This window comes from Pangasianodon hypophthalmus, chromosome 15, assembly GCF_027358585.1.
Source record: "Pangasianodon hypophthalmus isolate fPanHyp1 chromosome 15, fPanHyp1.pri, whole genome shotgun sequence".
Classification (NCBI taxonomy): Eukaryota; Metazoa; Chordata; class Actinopteri; order Siluriformes; family Pangasiidae; genus Pangasianodon; species Pangasianodon hypophthalmus.
This window is the reverse complement of record NC_069724.1, coordinates 11867485-11887842: the sequence shown is the minus strand read 5'-3', so window position 1 is coordinate 11887842 and position 20358 is coordinate 11867485. Positions and strand designations below refer to the sequence as shown.

Sequence of the window (20358 nt, the reverse complement as noted above, 5' to 3'; positions counted from 1 at the left end):
TGACTCAAGAATGAATGCAACGTGCACAGACTCTGACTCCTGACTGTTCATCATGGCTCTAATCAGTGTAAAATGGTGCAGTGTAAACCCCTCCTGCGTCTTTAAACCACATGGCTGGGAGGAAGATCATTCATCTGGAGCACAAATGAATTCCCAACATCTTGAACCTGTTGTGAACTTGCCCTAATATCAAAATTAAAGATGCTTGTTTAATGTTTTTGATTAGGCTCTTTAAAGATTTGGAAGATTTTTGCAGCGTTCTTCCTGATTATCTCAGGCCCCGTTCTGTCAGGAGAAGGCTTACTTCAAAAACTGAGCCAAATACGCACAGGACTTTACAGATTTATGCTCTTTATACAGTATAATCTTTTAAAAAGAAAAATCCTGTATATTTGTCTACCTTCAGTTAGTGTGGACTGTAAAAGCAGTTGAAAAGATGTTAATTCATGTGAACTAATATTTTTTTAAATTTAGCTGCATTTGGATTTTCACATTTAACTGATATGTAGTTGATCAGTATTGTCTGTAGTTTGCTTCTGCAGTTATTACACCGTTGTTGTATCGCAATGCTTAATGCAGTAAGCTATAACAGATAGTTTATGCCTTCCTCTCTTAACTTTCCTGTAACTGCTAGGCATAGCTATCATAAATACAATAACAAATAGGTCTAGATCTGGCCTGAAAAGCACTTTACAGGCTTTGACTTTTTCATACTTGCAGCTATCAAAATTTCAAGCATGTTTGTTTCATAGAAGTATGTTATACATGCTCATTTGTATTTCTAACGTGTGTGCGATGTTCAGGTCGTAAGGCTCCGGTGCTCATCACAAAGGATATGGTGGAGACCATGAAGGACGGCTCGGTGGTGGTGGATCTGGCTGCCGAGGCAGGGGGCAACATCGAGACCACGGTCCCTGGACAGCTCTCGGTTCACAAAGTAAGTCTGCTTAACGACAAAAAGTTGATATGCCATATATTCTGGGTTATAAATAGATTGACTTGTACAGCAACATCTGCCCTGAGTAGCCTTGGGATGACTGGCGATAGTGTCGGTAAACGGTAGATTCCGACTCATGATGGCCATCAAGTCGGGCAATTTAAATGGCGTTTACTGGGACAAGAACTGAGCTAGACCAGACAAGGAGGTGACGCTGAAGCCATTTCGGAGGCATTACAAGAATTGTGGGGGAACAAAATAAAAATGCCTGCTAAACTAATGACTTATGGCACTGAATTTTCTAACCAGATGAAATGTATGTAGTGCGTTGCATTGTTCAGAACTTATATTTTGAAGATGTGATTTGTATGTATCTTGCAGGGCGTGACCCACATTGGCTTCACAGATCTTCCCAGTCGCCTTCCGACTCAGTCCAGTACCTTGTACTCCAACAACATCACCAAGCTCATCCGTGCAATCAGCCCAGACAAAGAGAACTTCAACTTCGAGGTGAAGGACAGCTTTGACTACGGAACAATGGACCATGTCATCCGGGGTTCAATCGTCATGCAGGTATCCGCAAGCTGCCAGTCATTTAGTGTGTCTTCACAAATGCAGTGTTTAGTCTGTTCGAACGGAACCCTTCTCCCCCTCTGTGTGGTTCACACCAATCACACTCTGATCCGAGAACATCTGAGTGAGGTGGTCTCGGTCCGTTTCCAAGTGAACTCGAGCAGTGAGAAAGCGATTCAACTCTGAACCGACCCGTGTCAAACCAAACCAAAATAAATAGCAAATTAACCAAAAGAATCAATTTTACTCTGATTCAGATTCAGCAAACAGACTAATTGTTGTGAAAGCACTCATGGGTGTGCAGGTTTGTTTGGTTCATATAAATGTAGAACCGGTTCAGTTGAGGTAAGTAGGTTGCTATTCCTCTTTAATCTCTGTCTGTCTTTCTGTCTATCTGCAGAATGGAAAAGTACTTTTCCCCGCACCACAGCCCAATAACATCCCTGTGGCAGCGCCTCCCAAACCCAAAACCGTGCAGGAGCTGGAGAAAGAGAAGGCTGCAGCCGTCTCGCCCTTCACAACCACGCTCACCACCGCCAGCGTCTACACTGGAGGTAAAGCACAAGAGCAGATCGGCCTCTCCCTCCGTCCCTCTTTCTTTCTCCTCAGTCGTTTAGCTAGCTGCCAGGGTGGTCTTGGAGTTATGAAGTTTTTTTAAACATAACTGTAGACTTTTCCCTGGGGGAAAAAAAAAAAAGAAAATTATCTGCCAAATTATTTCTTGGTGTTTTTTTTTTTTTTTTTTTTTTTTTTTTTGTTTGTTCCAGTCGCTCATTCGTGCTGCTCGCTAATCTTGTAAGAGGTTGACTTATTTTCCTTCTTATTGGCGCTTGGGATGCGATAACCCCTAAAATGTAAGCAAATGGATTCTATTGGTTGCATGCAGGAGAGCGGCAATTGTGTGAGGAGAGGTCGTATCTGGCCTCGGATGAAAGTGCACACTTCCTCACTCAGACGACCCACAACGGCCCGCTGATAAACAAACACGCAAAGTCATCTTCCTGCTCTTTCATGGTTTGTGTAATCAGCTTGCTATCGGGACAGGCCTCGGTTCAGGAATTAGAATATGACATTTAATTAACCAGCTTCTTTGTCTTTCTCTGTCTCACAAACAGACAGACACACGGTCCTGCTTAACCCCTCTGTTCCCTCCTAAATGCCAGGAAACTGGGGATAATAAAAGAGGGAAGGTATGCTAAAGCCCCTCAAAGCCACCCTCCCCAAGTGCCGTAGGGGAGCTCGTTCACACGTCCTGTTTCCGCCTGCTGCCACTCACCAGGATCCCACAATGTGGGTGGTGCAAGAGCTGGAGTTTTTTTTTTTGAGCATAATTATATGGCTTTTAAAAAATTAAGTTATAGTTAATTATATTAACTATAATTAGATATGTGGTGTTTGGGTCAAATTTATTACCATTTATGAGTTGCCATGTCACAAACACCTTCACCAGCTTGAAACAATCACAATCCATTATGCAAATGATCATTGCAAAAGATGATATTGAAATGCTAAATTAATCGCTGAGAAATTAACAAATCAAATCAAACTGAAACACGACTAATGTCAACCTGTGACTAATGTGCATTAGTTTGCTGTCAGTTAATTAGTCAGCTAGCTATTAGTGATGGCAGGAGGACTGGTTTACAGTTTGCTTGTTATTGTTTGCATATTCATATCTTTGCATTGTTGATGAGGGTGTAAAGATGTTCCTTGACCGATAATTTATTTGTAATTGTAAAAAAAATTCTGTCATTTTATACAATTATCGTAAGTGTTTATTACCGAAATATTAATAAGTTCTGTGTATGTTTTTGGGTTTTCAGGTCTTGCCACATTGCTCGGACTCGGGCTCTGCGCACCCAACGCTGCTTTCACCCAGATGGTGACTACCTTTGGCCTGGCAGGAATTGTGGGATATCATACTGTATGGGGGGTCACACCCGCCCTCCATTCTCCACTCATGTCTGTGACAAACGCCATCTCTGGTGAGTGTCGCTCCCGCCCCCCCACACACACACACTTCAATGAGCTTAATGACTTTACTGAAGAGGCTTTGAGTGGTTTGAGTGGCTGTTAGTTTGAAGCATCCAAAAAGTCTTTTTTTTTTTTTTTTTTTTTTTTTTTTTTTTTTTTTTTTTTTTATAACCCTCTCCCCCCCCTCCTTGCAGAAGAGCCTCAAAAGCAAAGTGAACCTTTTACTTGTACAAAATGATAGCAGTATTTGCCAAATACTGCACTCGTATATAGTGTGTGTAAACGTTTGCACACCATTGCATCCAAATGATGAATCCAAGAAGTTGTTTTTTGTTAATTAATGTGGAACTGTAAAACTAGAGGTACCCCGAGGATGCACCCGGAAATGAAACTTGGTGTTTCAGAGCTTTTTGTCCCTGTCCCTTAGTGTTACAGACTCCATTATGACAGTATAGTTCGAAAATAACACGAAAAATAGATTGAGAGAGATTCTTTCGTGAATTTTTTTAGGTTGTCACTTATGGGAAAACGGTAAACATTTTTAAATGACTCATCCTCTACTAGTCTTGTTTTTGTCTAATTAAATGATCTCTAGAACGTCCAGTGTACACAGGGGCGGGTCTTCCTCTACAATAGCATCTTGTTAGCAGCAAACATGGCTCATTGGTGCCGTTTTGGTTGTGTCTCTTCCCACACACACTTGCCTTTTCCAAATATTGCTTCGTTAAGAGTAAATAGTTTATTCATTTGGAAGAGGGTGGAATTTATGCGAATTGGTGGTTTTTGGAGGACTGTTTTACCCACTTGGAGATTTTCAGTGCCGGAATGTTAATACTTCAAATTCTGTCTTTTTTCACTGCCTGGGCTCCTCCATCAGTAATATTTAATCTACCACTCGGATGCGTCAGTTGCTTCCCGGCGATGACCGTGCAGCTCTCCATCACCATCGGCATAGCTGTCTGTCCACCTCAGCTGAAACATGTACAGCATAACTCTACGAACACATGGCATCTTGTAGTCTAGGATATTGTCCTGGTTAATTATGGATGCCATGAGTAAAGAAAAGATCGACTCTGTTTGGTCTAAGGATATACAGTTAGCTGAATCATGACTTTAAGCTTAAAAAAAAGTAAAGTGAGCATAAGCCTGAGTAGACGTGATTACACGGTGGAGGATGTCTCCTGCAGCCAGGACGCTTCGTTAAGCTTTTGCCCCGTTTCTCTTGGCTAGCTGAAGGACTCGGAAACGTTTCATTTTTTTAACGAGTCCTTGGTGGCCCACATTAAAGAGCCTGCAAGCTGTAAACTGCTGAATGAGACCATGCGGGCATCCACTGAAGCAATTAGCTCTCTCAACCCACTGCACAGCTCCTGTGAAATCACTTATTACCGTTCCACACCACTGTCTCCACCCCCCTTGTCTATGGAGGTATTCTCCTTGACACATTGTGAACTCTAGCTGTTCTTCTTTACATACCTGGAAAATGCCATGAGCCCAAAGTGATAGTCTTTGAATCAGAGTGAACGAGACGTTAGAACATCTGTGTGGAATTTCTTGTCTGTGAAGGTGTAAGAGCGACATGCCATGGGATGAATGGCAGTGTTCCATTCGACCAGAATACAGTTCACTCCAGACTCTTTAATCTACCTGAGACCGATGAAATCAGCATGACCCAATGTCTCGGGTCCTCGAAATGACCTTTTGGAACGTCTGAAGAATGTGTCAGGATGAGTCCCGGAGCCATGTGAAGCTAAATTATTGTGAAGTAGTGCCGCATTCAGTGGCTTGACCATTTCTTGGCTGCTTCTAGAGTCACTATGTTGTCGTAACTAATGATGCCTTGTAGATGTTTGTGAAGGAAACTTCATCCAGGTGTTGAGCGCTTCATGTGAGCTACAGTTTCAAATCTATTTTTTAGCATCCCCCCAGTGTGTGTCCTCGAATACGTTTTCCTTTCATCAAAGGTTTTATTACAGATGTCCAGAGGCGTGTGTGTGCGTGTGTGTGTATATGAACATGGATGCGTGCCTGTGTAGGTTTACAGTTCGTCTGCAGCGTTTCCTGCAGCATGGAGGTAGCGTGCGTTTGGGTTCCGTGCGCCGGCCTGCGATCAATTGTTCCTCTGGAATTACAAAGTGAGAGGAAATGCTCAACAACCGTTGCACACTTCATTGACTCAAGAGACCCCCTGACCACCTAAAGGCCACTTTAGGGTTTTTGGTCAGTCAGCAGTCCCTCCAACCACAGAAGCATTCGAAAACGATTAGAGAGGTGATGCTTATCAAGAGTCCAGCCCCAGGAGGCATGTCAACTCGATCACTTGGGTTGTTTAAGGTTGTTAACTTGTTTTGAAAGTGGTTCATTCTTAAGTCATAGACTGTAATATAAAAAAATTGAAATATGCAGATTCACTTATGAAATGTAGCAAATCGGATGTGCATTTTATTTGACCCCTCAAGGGGTCGTAATTTTCCCTCTCTGCTGTCTTGTTTCCTTCCTCTACAATCTCTTTGATCCTGTGTGTGTGTGTGTGTGTGTGTGTAGGTCTGACTGCTGTCGGTGGGCTCTCGCTGATGGGTGGAGGATATGCCCCGACCAACACGGCAGAAAGCCTGGCCGTACTCGCCGCCTTCATCTCCTCTGTCAACATTGCTGGTGAGAACAAAACTCGCTGCATGCTACTGATCATGTGCTTTGGAAAAACACAAGACTGTTTACGGATGGGTTTGCTTTCAAGTTGCTTTCAACTCCAAATTTATCGACACCCAGTCAACCTCACAGATTTGGAGCCTCGATGACAACAGAGGAAAAATTGGGCAAAACATTTAGCAGGAGAGGTTTCTGTCCTGCATGATTGATGATGCAGGAACCAAGAAGTGTCAACAATAGGGCCATGACAGTTTGAAATTTTCACAGTATAAAAACCTTGTCCTAAACTATCATGATATTAATTGACCTTTTAACAACATAAGAGGAAATATTTATCATGAAATCTCTGCACATCCATCTGTATATACAAATCCCTGATTTGTCCCCAAGTATCTTAATGATGTACACATGGTTATCATACTAAAAATTACATTTCATTTTAATACAGATTGTTTTGAGCTTTCTTATAAGTGCTTGTTGTAGGGGGCGTGGCTGCACAAGATGTGCTTGATCATTAGTTGACATGACCATAACAATCTGAAGGCTGTACCTTAGGACCTGTGTTTTTTTTTTTTTTTTTTTTTTAAATACGTCATTACTCTGACACGCCCTTTTAAACGTCGACTATAATTTATTATTCTGAGTTTTAAACCCTGTATTTAGTTTCAGTATGCTTTTATTGCGAGACAGACAAGAGCAAGTGCTTCCTGAAGTGTCTTTATACTGAATAATTTATAGAAGGTAAAACCTTTCCAGATGTGTGCATGTGCTGTCCTTAAAAAATTGAAACTGACAATGGATTCAGACAGCACTAAAATCCCAGACATACTCCGGTATTAACTATAACTAGTTTACCCTACCTCGCCATGTAAAACTAATCCAATATGAATCACAGTATCGTGAAAGAGCGAGTGAATGTGACGTAAAATGGTGCACTGAGCCAAAGAAAAATGCGGAAATGCGTGTTAATTGGTATTTGGGGGTGAAAAAAACAGCGGTAAGGTAATTATCTGATCGTATACGTTGACTAACTGTGAAACCATGACACCATAAAAAGCCTAGTCAACAAGAATCCCATCCGGATCATCACATCATTTTATCACATGGATAAACAGTGCTGCAGTCAGAAAGCAGCTCTTTAAATAGGTAGCCTTTTCAGGCAGCATTTGCTATCCGGAAGGCTGCTCTTATTGCATTAAATGCATCCCCCCCAGTCTTGTCCCCACCCAATAAAAATGGCAGATGAGCGAATCTGGAATGATTTACAGTTGCCTAGGTGTTTAGAAATCCATATTAACTGACACTCCTTGGAAGCCCTGCCCCCTTTCTCCCATCTGACCTTATCAGTGTTTTGGTTGGTGCTGTCTTCTTGACTCAGTTTTCCTGCTTGACAGATGTGCTGATGTGGAGCACTCGCGTTCTATGTCAGTAAAGGAAAAATATCTTGTTCATTAATGTGAAATAAAATCTTCTCAGTATATGCTTGCTTTAGCTAATGTTAGAGTCTTTAGAGTATTAAAAACCAACTTCAGTTAACTATATTTGTAAGGGATGTTACTTCTTTTGACTGAAAACTTAAAGTACCATTTCCATTTAAAGACTTGACTGAAAAAAGATGAAATGGTTCTGCAATGAAGTGTCAAATCCAGCGCTTTACAAATATTTAATATACTGATGGTAATGATAAGCACAATCAATTATTTCTAATTGTCAGTCAGACGCAAGCAGTTTGAGCGGCTCAACAATGAAAATGTCAGCTATGTGGAAATATTTAACGGTTTCAAAAGGGACATATTGAAACCGTACTGTTTCTTTTATTTTATTTTTTTTGTTTATTTTTTTCTGTTTAATGTGTTTCTGTTTTTTGGGTTATTCTGTTCGTCCGTCTGAGATTCTCAGTAGCGCGGTGTCTCGAGCGAGTAGTGAACTGTTTGTAGGATTGATTCGGAATTATCATTGTAACTAGCAGATAAGCTGATTAGAATTTGGAAATGATCTGAACAGGGTCAAGGTCGCAGAAAGGTCAAATGTTTGAAAGGATTAGACTTGTTGGTGATGGAGGCATCCCTGTCGAAGCTGCTGGCATCAAGTCCTACTTGTTACTATAGAAATAACACATTAGAATGAGCACATTTATAGAAACCCAGCTGCTGTTATATAAAATGAATCAACACTTTCTGACCAATCAGAATCCAGAATTCAACAGCACTGTGGGATAAAGTAAAATAAGCTGTTAGTACAGATCTGTTGTGGAATTTGACTGGAGGTTTAGCTGATTGGTTACTGCCGTGTGCCGGCCTGCCCCATGAGCTCTGACCTCTGACTGACCCGAACCTGGCGTTCATTAGACGAGCTGCCAGTTCCACTGCCTACAGATGCGAGGGGGGGAGGGAGTAGGAGGATTCGGACAGAGCTCACACCTGATGCAGGAAATGTGAGAGGCTATGTTTGTGCTTCAAAGAGCCCCGGCCTTGTCGTAAATCACTCTCAAATACCTCTTTAAAATCGGTGGGTAGCCAGAATATGCCAAATACTTAATCCAATATGGTTTCCCACCCTGGTGCCGCCGCAGTCGTCAGGTAAGGACAGAGACATGGGTCTTGATTTAAAGGAACTTTTACAGTCCATTTCCCCATGTGCTTTGTCACACTCTGCCATAATGGCTTATTACTCTGTCTGATGTCTGTCCTGTTTATGTTCCAGCTCACATAAAGTGTCTGAATTTCCATATTTATTTTGTCTAAAAGCAGGTGTTTAATTTCAGTTTAAAGGTGGATTTTTTTCCCACTTTCATACTTTAAACAGCATTTCATTCCACAGTCAAAGCCACAAGCCATAAACCATCAGAGCAAGAAATGCAAACATTTTTTTGCTCCCCCTTTTTCCCTCCTCTCCTAAATTTTTATTGTTACAAGTGCTCGCAAAGGGAAAAAATAACAATGCCCTCTCCAATTCACTTTCAGTAAAAAGGCTTGGAATTTATTGCAGTACCTGTTTCATTAATGACTGCCATGATCCCTGCTTGGTCCTTTCTAGGCTCTGGTGATGTGCGTTTATATGTTTACGAGGCTTTCATTTGAATAGCAAAGGCCTTCTTAAGTAAATTAGTTCACAGACATGTATATGTTTTTTAAATATAAGGCCATTTTGCCTGAGCTGACTAAACCCACCACATCCTTCACAAATCCTTTAAAGTGAAATTCACTCCGTTAAGGATTTCTTAATCAGAGTGTGAGTTGTAGCATGAATCATGCTTCATTTATGTGGTTTTATTTATTTATTTTTTTACATCATGTAATGAGTGGAATAATGTGAGCCAACACCATGCTTTACAAACACTGTACGCTGAAATCCAGTGTATGACTATTTGTGTGTGTGTGTTTGTGCCTGCGTATTTGTACCTCGCCGCAGGTGGTTTCCTGGTCACTCAGCGGATGTTGGATATGTTCAAGCGGCCCACGGACCCCCCGGAGTATAACTACCTGTACCTGCTCCCGACTGGCGCCTTTGTGGGAGGTTATGGAGCAGCTCTGCACAGCGGCTACGACATAGAGCAGGTCAGATTAGCTGCAAGGCAAAGCTTAAACTTGACCTTAAATGATTAAATATGGCTGAACATCCATATTTTTTTTGATACAAGTCCTCTGTGGCTGTGTGGGGTCAGCTAGTTGTTAACATGTTTTTCTGTATGTTTCCTGTGGATGCCCAAGAAGTGTGTCTAATTTATTTCTGCATTTATTTTTATTCATTTTAATTTAACAAATAAATATTTAATAAATAAATTGATAATTTTTTTTAGTTATTAATTTGCTTCTATTTATGTACTTATTTCTATTCATTATTTTTTTTTGCTTATATCTACTATTATTTTTATTTATTTACTTATTCATTCATTCATTGAAATTGTAATACGATACCAGTCTCATTCACCTACTCACTTTCAGTTAGCGCTTTATCCTGGTCAGAATTGTGGTGGATCCGGAGGCTATCTCAGGAACACTAGGGCGTGAGGCAGGAATACACCCTGGGTGGGCTACCAGTCCACTGCAGGGCAACACACAGACACATCTAAGAGTAATTTATCTTAGCCAATCTACCTAGTGGCATGTTTTTGGGAGGAACCTGAAGAACCCAGAGGAAACCCATGTCATCACTCTGCTAAGATAATTAATAATTGATATTGATTTATACATATAAAACTTGCCACTTCTTAATATAGGTAATTATAAATGTAAAATGAGTCTTGGACAGTTGTGCCAATTGAGGTAATGTAAAGTTAGTGGTTTTCATGGCATCATGATATTAACTTGGGTTCAAAACACACCTGGCTGCGGACATTCTTATTATTTCTTATTAATTTAATAATTAGTAAATTACAAAAGTCCATGATGACCTCCATCCAGCTGCTTGTAACTGTGAGTGAGAGTCATTGCTGATGTTTCTTCTGTTTACTCTTTGCTCAGATGATGTACCTGGGCTCTGGCCTGTGCTGCGTTGGCGCTCTGGGCGGTCTGTCCACTCAGTCCACAGCACGCCTGGGTAATGCCCTGGGTATGATCGGAGTGGCAGGTGGCATCGCTGCAACTCTGGGTGTCCTGAAGCCCTCCCCTGAGCTCCTGGGCCAGATGAGCGCTGCCATGGCCGTGGGTGGCACTGCCGGTGAGTGAAATTCTGTCTGTGTGTCTGTCTTGGTGCAGTGCTGTAAAAACAGACATATTTGGTTCACACGTTCCTTTGAAGTCTCCAAACACCCAAATAAGTGTGTCAGTGTGTAAACAGCTGAGTCAGTGAGCTGCCTGTGAGCTCAGGTAATGGTCATCAGGTCATGAGTCACACGCGGCACAGCGGCGGTGTCTTTGTAGCCAGTCACATCTAATCTAAATTGCTAATTATTCCTGGAAACCTGCTGGAATGGAGTTGAAGCCGTCCCGTGCAGTGCCTGCATGGTTCCAGATGCTAATTTAAACCTCCAGGTCTTTGCCAGCCTTGAACACACACACACACACACACACACACACACACACACACACACACACACACACACACACACGAACCTGTCGTGACTGTTTTTCCTAGCAGAGCTAAATACATTTTTGCTTTTTCCACCCTCACAGGTTTGGCCATCGCCAAGAAGATCCAGATTTCAGATCTGCCTCAGCTAGTGGCTGCCTTCCACAGTCTGGTCGGTTTGGCCGCCGTGCTCACCTGCGTGGCCGAGTACATGGTGGAGTACCCGCACTTTGCCACAGACCCTGCTGCCAACCTCACCAAGATTGTTGCATACCTGGGCACCTACATCGGTGGCGTCACCTTCAGCGGTTCCCTAGTCGCATACGGCAAACTGCAAGGTGAATGCTTATTTTTTCCTCCAGTCTTACCTTTTTAAGCATTCTTGATTTTGAACTTTGAAACATACATTGTAGTGATTTTTAGTGCCCTCTGTGGCCTGCAAAGTAATTGCAATTGAAACGCGCAAGGTTCAACCAAAATTAAAACTACCATTGCCTAAAATGGCAATGGGTGGAGCCGAGTCAGCTTTGTAATGGCCAACTGGAGGTGGAGCCTATTCCAGGACCAGAAATAAGTAAAAAGATGGCTGAGATTAAGAATCTAGCCATTGACTGAATTGCAAACTACATTTTTTAAAAGTCTAGACAAACTAAGCATCAGAAAGTTGGAAGCATTTTCCAGTCCGTCAAACCTTGTTATTCCTTACTCAGCCCCAGAAAGTTCCCTTCAGACTCGAGCCCTCCAGAGGTGCTGGTCTAAGGCTCTGTAGTCGGCGGTGCTGTGTGTTTGTTGACCGGCTGCCCCAGCAGTGCCACACAGCCCCTGTGTTTAAAGCTTGGCCAGGCGGAACCTCTCAGAATTTGGCACTAATTTAGCCCCTCCACCCCCCCAGTCATTTTCCACTTGTTCCCCCCACCTCCCCCAAAGCTGGAACACATTATCTCCAGGAGCTTTCCCACTCCTCCACCGGCGCGCTGGAACCTGGAGGTCTGTGCTGATGCAGAAGATTACAACTCCCATTTTTATGCTCGTGTGCATTTTTCAGTTCGGTCAGGGCCTTTTTTTCGGCGGCTATTCAAAGAGTATGCTGAATAAAATTCCAGTCCATCTGCATCACAAACCCGACAAGTCCAGAAGTAAGCAAACACGATAAGGCCGATTATGGACCGTATGATGCACCGTAGCTAGATTGTTCTAATTCATTGGTTGATCAGTTAAGCACCTTAGATAGCCTCATATGGTTTGGCTTGTTTTCTGATACTGTACAGTCCTGGAGCAGGGCATGTACAGAAATATCTTGTGTATGGCAGGGGGGAAAACCCTCGCGGCATCATTTTGTTGTTTCTCATTTGTTCTTTGACCCAATCTCCTTTCCCATATATGTAGCGGAATATCCACAAAGCTGGTTTAGTTTAAAGATCTTATGTTAAATCTTGTGTTATCTCTAAAGCATCTTGCTTCCTTGCCCCGCAGGTCTCCTGAACTCTGCTCCGCTCATGCTCCCAGGCCGTCACGCTCTGAACGCCAGCCTCATGGCTGCCAGTGTGGGAGGCATTGTGCCCTACATGATGGACCCCAGCTACACCATGGGCATCACCTGCCTTGGCTCCGTTTCTGCCCTTTCGGCCATCATGGTGAGGCAGCCAGTGCTTTTAGGCTGATAACTGCTAAAGATGTTTATTGAGTTAAAGAGCCTCAGATGGCTTAAATCACTTAGAAACATAATAAACAGTTCAAGCAGGTATGTTTTGCTCTTTTTAGTCAGAGCAGAATATCTACATATATACATAGTTAGTATAGGCAGGGCAGACAGGAACAAACAAACAAAACCCTTTAATACGAGGAAATATCAAGCTAGCCATATTAGCTGGACTGTAACTGTAACCCAACTGTGCTTAACTGATTGCATACTGGCATTAATATAATTTATTCAAACAGGAGCTGCTCGTAACCATAGATTTTGCTGGTGCAGTAAAACATTAAATAATAATATAACCTCAAACAAAAATTAACTCAAGAGGTGATAACATTTGAGGTATGCTGTAGGCTACTATCAAGTGAAATAACCCCTAATAGGCAGTTGAGAGTCAACAAGACTTGAATGACCTTGAACAAACTACACCAATTTTCAATGAGAGAGCAGAAAGATGTAATCTGTGCCTCCAGCACAGGCGAATTAGCCTTACAAGGTCAAACAATACAGTTGCCTTACTTGAGGAAACATCTGAACATGAACATCTGACATCACACTGTTGAAAGAAATTCAACTTTGTTTGACGCAGCAGTTGTGGTTCCTGTCAGCCTTGTCACAGCGTACGAGATGAACGCAGAAGAGGTAGTAGCAGTATGACCAGATCAACAGAATGTCAGCTTATATCTGTCAAATAGCAACTTTTTGTTTTTTTAAATTGTTGGTCATTCAAAAGAGGTAATTAGTATTTCAACAAAATTCAAAAGGTGTGGTTGTGTGAATGAACACTTCATGAAGATAACATTTTTTACTCTTGGCCTCTGTCTGGAATTTTTTTTGTTGCTTATTGCATGTAGTGTTACCTGAATCTCGCCGTGAAACCATGACCATTTCAGGGTAAAGCGTTAATAATGAAATTTCATGGGAGCGCTCAGAGAAGTTCAAGATGCTCTTAAATGTTTGGCTCTTTTACCATTTGCACATATTAAACACAAAAATGCTGGTATGTAAAATAGTCATGCCTTTTTTGATGGTCATCACTGTTAAGTGTAAACACCTGAGGTTTGGTTTTGATGAGGGACAATTTATAAGCTAATCCGTGACACTTCCTGAGATATCTAGGGTGGGTACACTGCAGAGTAATACAGCCATGATGAGCACTTTGTATCCTGATGTTCTAGTTTTACCTATTCTGTGTAAAATACCTTTGGCCACATTGAAGACCATCTAGATTTCTTATTTACAGCTTCATTCTGCTGTGATATAAAAGAATTTATCAGTACAGAGCTGCCAACTTCTTGAATCTGATCAGAAGGTGTTGATTAACTGTAACAGCTCTGATAGTAGCGTTACTGCAAATCACAGGTTTATATTAATGCTCTTGTTCTAATACGTTACTGTTTCTGTAGTAACTGCTTACACAGGGACTTGGCCGACACTCCACAGAAATGGACTTTAAACATTGTTAAAGGTAAAGCTGTAATTTAAACTTCTCAGACACGGGAAGGTCTTCAGGACAGGGGAGTTAAACCTTGTGGTTTCTCGGTAACAGTAAACAGATATATAATAAATAACACTAAACAATAATAATGTTGGAAAGTTGCTGAAATAAAACACTTCAGGGTGTGCTCTTATAGGAAAATAATAAAGTTTGGGGTGCTAACAGTAACTCCACTTCATCACAACCCCCCCCAACCACTCAGTATTTTAACATAACAGTGTGACACTGGGCATTTTATTCCATGCTTATCACATGAATTGTTTGTTGCTCATGTTTGTTTTGATTTTTTTTTTTTTATAGTTGTGTGTGTGTGTTTCTGTGTGTAGGGGGTGACTCTGACTGCAGCCATTGGTGGAGCAGACATGCCAGTGGTCATCACGGTGCTGAACAGTTACTCAGGCTGGGCTTTGTGTGCTGAGGGCTTCCTGCTCAACAACAATCTGCTCACCATCGTTGGAGCGCTGATCGGCTCATCTGGAGCCATCCTGTCCTACATCATGTGTGTGGTAAGAGCCCAAATCCCCTCAATATTTCACACTCCCTGGTTCTTAGTCAACTGTGAAAACCAGAAGTGCTGCCATGCATCTTACAGACCTGTTCCCTGTGAACATATTTTTTTTTTCATGCTGTAAGAGTGAGAGAGATCCTAGAGGTATCCTGGGCAAGTCCCTCTGTGTGCTTTCCTTGCACATTATAGTATCTATGTAACTAGGAGGAGCTTCTCCGCCATGGTAACTACTGATGGCAGCAATTAATAAAATATGTTTTGAAATTTGCATTTTAAGCTCCTTAAAACAGTGAAAACGATTAATCATGAATCTGAGTTAGTCTGTTTTAATGGTGGTGAGCAGGCCAGTACTTAATAATCTGAAATGTTAGTTTTATGATAAAATTGTGGTTTTTGTCCTAGAGCCACTAGTGAAAAAGGAGATTAGATAAGAAGCGAAGCTTTGGCAGATAGTCACAATACTAATGAAGCTTTTCTGGCCAGAAACATCAGGACAACTGTCACCATTTTGTTTGATGGATCAGTAATTTGCACTGTTTCTAGCTCCGTCCACATGTCCGTGTGTGCCTTCTTGCATGCATATTTTTAATAAAATATAAGTTTATTATATATTGAAATATATTAATATACCAACAACTATTACTATTACTATTTGTACTACTACTTTTGCTATTCATTATTATTATTATTATTATTATTATTATTATTGCTACTGTTACTACTACTACTACTATTCTTTTCTTGCCCTTTTCTGGCATTTAATCGCATTACTTTGTGTTTGGTGCGAATAGGTATTAAAGCGAACAACTGGGCAGAACTAGTAGCTCTTCTTACAGCTCGACCTCATGGATCAGGGCTTACTTCAGCCTATTGCTTCAGGGCATAGTGACTGATACTTTTTCTGTTTTCCTTTTCTTTTAAATATGCACCTAGTGATCTTTTGTGTCATTGTGTGTGTGCTTGTCATATTAAGCTTCTATCTTCTTTTTAAGTCTGTTACTGATACCTGTGTCTTACGGTGCACAGATCCAATACTGAGTATCTCTATCATGCTGATACTGATGCTACATTTAATATATCTTCCAAGCCAATTTACTCAGCTCATATTTATTAGTTATGAAATGCATGAGACTGAAAAATCAAAGGTTGCTTGTTATTTTGATGTCTGATATCGTCACTACTTAGACACTATCAAGTGACGCTATATAGTAGCTTGTGAAGTACAAATACAAATTAGTGACGAGAAGGACTATACTTCTTCAGCACCGGAGGCATCGAGTGCTACTTGTTTCTGCCTTGTAGGATTTTGTAGTTAGCAATGCCGCCGCCCCTGTAATTGATGCCCTGTGTTTATGTGCATCAGCCAAAATGATGTGCGTTCACAGTATAAAACTGTCCGTGGGGGAGATGGGAAAATGTCAATATCTGATATCAATCTGGCTTTTGGGGAAAAAAGATTTAATGTTTTACCCATTTTCCACCAAGAGGTGCTCTTACATCTCTGAAATATCTTGTGCAAGGGTAGAAGCTTTGACGCTTAATGGTTAACCCTGTCACATGTATATCCAATTCTGTGTTTTCCTGCATAGGCCATGAACCGATCACTGGCTAACGTCATCCTTGGCGGCTACGGAACCTCCTCCACTGGCACTGGCAAGCCCATGGAGATCACGGGCACCCACACCGAGGTCAATGTGGACCAGACTGTGGAGATGATCAAAGAAGCCCAGAACATTATTATTGTCCCAGGTGACTGCAGGGACGTGTGTGTGTGTGTGTGTGTGTGTGTGTGTGTGTGTGTGTGTGTGTGTGTAAGTAACCCTGACTGACAGCCATTACATCACTTTAACTGCTGTTCCCAGAAGTGAGGTCTTTACTTGGTGCCCATTTTCAGACTTTTTGTTTTATAGAAACTCTGGGTTTCATTTTTCATACATCACTTGTCAAATCCTAGAATGCCAGATTTACTAATTGTGATGATTCCAGTCAGGATTATTTGGTTCCTCAATCATACCTGATTGAACAGGATTTATTTTGGGTTGTTTGAAATGATGTTTCACACCCATTTTGTCTGGAATAGACAGATATATTGAGATAAATTGGTTTATGCAAACAATACGGAAGACAGGAGAGAGTATTAAAATGAGCTTTTTTTTTTTTTTCTTGCACACAGTGTAATAAAACATGCACAGTTTAGTGTAATGTGGCTATGGACTACTAAATCAATCAGGAGTCCGGAGATCATAATGCATAGTGCACAACCATTAGCTATTTTATTCATGTTGAGTTTCCTATTTTCAGTCCTCAAGTTAATGAACAGCCATGTTTTTTATTCTAGTCCATAGAAACCATGCACAAGATTTATTTTTTTTTTAAGACCTTGTTTTAGTAATCATGCATTATGTAAGGAATAAAACACAATGGAGCATGATGCTATAGAAAAATAAGATGGTGTAGTGAATTGGAGTCATTGTTGCCACCCTTAATTGGGTTATTTTCCTACAATAACATGTCCCCAAGTGTCTTATTCCACTTATACCACAGCAGTTTGCCAATGCTTACAATGTTTTATTTATAAAGAATGACGCATTGTGCTTTTATCGGATTTACTTGCATTACTCTTGTGTAATTTCCATGAAACAAGCTAGTTCCTGCTATCACTAATGGTATAGCAATGGTATAAACACTCCTTCCCTCACTCTCTTTCTTTCTCTTGAACTCCTCTGTCCTGAAGACAAGTCCAGAATCAACAACAGTCCTGTCCAGTGCTAATTCGGTAATCCATGATTGAAAAATGGGGCCCTGGACAGGACTTTTTTGTGACGTGATGTTGCATTTAGTGGTGCCACGGTTACTGCTGCAGTTGGTGGAAAATAAATTTGAACCTAAAGGTCCATGGTTCCAGTTTGGGACGGTTCTTGCTTCTTTTTGAATGAAAAAACAGGAACTTTTTGTGAGACCATGTTTATCTGGCTCTGACTCTTTGTGCATCATCCTGCTGCCTACATTACAAACACCAGCACTTTTACTGCTGTGTCATGTTTTCACTCTAAACCACTGCGTTGTCTGCCTGTTTGTTTTAAATCCTAAAGTCTCAGTGTGTCTCACTGTATTTTCTGCGCTAAATGGCCGGTTAAAAAAAAAAAAGGCTTCCAAAGCTGTCCGTGGTTCTTGCTGCTTTATTCTTCTCAGCAGACTGTTTTACAGTTGGGTTTTATGGTCTGACAGCAGGTCATGGGGTATCGAAGTGAAGGCTGAGATGATGCGCACTGCTGTCTAAAGTAAACAGGGCTGCAGGGCCAAGCACAACAGATGCAAGTCTTTTTTTAAAAAAAAAAAAATATATATATATATATATATATATATATATATATATATATATATATATATATATATATATATATATATATATATATATATATATATATATACATATATATATATAACATAACCAAACCGTATAGCTTGGGCAGATGTCTGCAGGTGAACCTGCGCTAACGGTGGGCTACTGTCTTGCTCTCAGTTCATCAGTTGCTGCTGCATCTTCAGTATAGTCCCTTCTTTCTTGTCTGTCTCTTTCTTTCTTTCTTTCTATGCTTTCTTTTCTTTCTATTTTTATGGTCTTTCTATCTCTTTTTCTTCCTTCCTTTTTCTTTCTAATGTTTGTTCTTTCTTTCTAATGTTTTGTCTTTCTTTACTTTCTTTTTCTGTCTTACTTTTTCTTTCTTTTCTTTCGTGTGTGCACCCCCCCCTTCTCTATTGCTCAGGTCTGGTTTTCTGAAAGTGCCACAGCCATGTTTGGATTTTCACATTTCTCATAATTGGAGCAGTCGCAGTCACTTTGGCTGATTGACACCTGCAAAAACATTTAGGCCTTTTTTAAAGTTTAACACCGGATTTTTCTGGGCATGATTGTTTTCCTTAGGAGAAATGTCTGTTTTTAAAAAAAGAAAGCTATGAAAAAGTTAGAAAATCATTAGGATCACAGGGGGATTGTCGACATGCAACACGCTGTTTTAATGCCGAGGGTTTGGCTGCTGTTGTGACTGCTCCGTCAAATCCTATCCAACATCACTGAAGCTTTAAATTATTCATTCCCTTTTCTTTTCGTGGACAGCAGGTTGTGGTGGGTTTTGTCACACTGTTGATTATTTCCACGTTATTTCTTTGAACCTGCAACTTTTCTAACCTTTTGGGATTTCTGTGCTTTGCTGTACCAGCTTTCGCAGCAGCACAAATAAACACTGGGTTTAAAATAACGGCTCTCAGGTGCTCTTGTGGATGAATATAGATAATGTCAACAAAGACTAAAACAATTTCACAACATACCGTTTCCCTTTCATGTGTGTTTAAATGTCTTTGGTGGTTACTTCTGGTCTAAATATGGAAGGGAGTGTCAGCCATGTTGGTTTTGGTACTATTAAGAAAAAATTTCCTATTGGATCTAAGTTCGTTCTAGTGCGGTACGGATCCTGCTGTGAGAATGGGAAGGTATGATTGCTTGGAGTTGTAAACGTTACAGGATGGGAACAGAATTTATAAGCAAGGTTCTGAGTGTACGGAACGTTTTGAGGTGAGCTGAAAGTTCTGGCGCTTTTAAATGTAAGGCTTTAAAACCATCACTCGTGACCTGGTCAGTGTCAGGCCTGGAAATGTCTGGGGCTTCTGTTATTTTATCTTTCTTTTTTAGATATTTCAGCGCTTTGTCATCATCGTTGTGCTCCCCTCCCCTTTTATGATAAGTTTCCAGTCCAGGCATTTTTTTTTTTTCCAACAACTTTTGGAAATGTTAGGTGCTTTTCCAAGTTTTAGGGCATTTTAGTTCCTGGAAAGTTTTTAGTTCATGCGCCATCATCTTTACTTTTCTCTGGATTAAGAACTGTTTTTTGGGGGTGAAGCTTGCTGTACTGAACAACACTGACTGACCAGCTGCAAACTTCACAGAATGAACACCTCTCGTAGCCATCGGTCACACAAGCAGTGAAGTGACAACAAAGTGGCTCTCATTTTCAGTCTCATTTTCAGGAATTTTCCCCCAGAATTTTATTTTTAGTGGAAGATATCTGATCTTATCAAGTGACCTTGAGTGTTAGAAAGGGGCTATATAAATTGTATTATTATTATTATTATTATTATTATTATTATTTTTATTTTTATTTAGTACTACCAGTGCGAGCATGGAAACTGGCAGTAAACTAAACGCAAGTGAGCAGTATAGAGTGATTTGAGTGATGTGAGGTAGGCTGCTGTGACTGCAGGGGCACTTGTCATTTTTAAAGAGTGTTTAGCTGACAGTTGATTCCTGAAGCATGTTTTATAGCGTGGCACGAATTGCAAAGAGCAACACAGGGTATTTTGTCTTGCTGAGGTTTTTAAAAGAATGCAAACAAAATTTTAAGCACAATGTCTATTTTAAAGAACTTAAATCTAAAAAATTTTTTGAAAAAATTAAATTAAAAAAAAATCACTAAAAACCTGGAAGATTGTTTAGGAGATTTCTTGCTTGAAATGTGCCT

General features: G+C 40.8%; 1 protein-coding gene across 1 annotated transcript in view; it reads left to right on the top strand.

Annotated features, from left to right (window-relative positions):
* nnt (nicotinamide nucleotide transhydrogenase) overlaps positions 1 to 20358 on the top strand; it is a 42050-nt gene that overhangs the window by 12617 nt on the left and 9075 nt on the right. Inside the window, exons 8-18 of the mRNA XM_026941227.3 lie at positions 804 to 937; positions 1319 to 1510; positions 1911 to 2064; positions 3334 to 3495; positions 6029 to 6139; positions 9545 to 9690; positions 10597 to 10792; positions 11248 to 11481; positions 12617 to 12777; positions 14661 to 14840; positions 16432 to 16591. Of these exons, the coding sequence (XP_026797028.3) occupies positions 804 to 937; positions 1319 to 1510; positions 1911 to 2064; positions 3334 to 3495; positions 6029 to 6139; positions 9545 to 9690; positions 10597 to 10792; positions 11248 to 11481; positions 12617 to 12777; positions 14661 to 14840; positions 16432 to 16591 (1830 nt within the window). The remainder of the gene's footprint in view (positions 1 to 803; positions 938 to 1318; positions 1511 to 1910; positions 2065 to 3333; positions 3496 to 6028; positions 6140 to 9544; positions 9691 to 10596; positions 10793 to 11247; positions 11482 to 12616; positions 12778 to 14660; positions 14841 to 16431; positions 16592 to 20358) is intronic.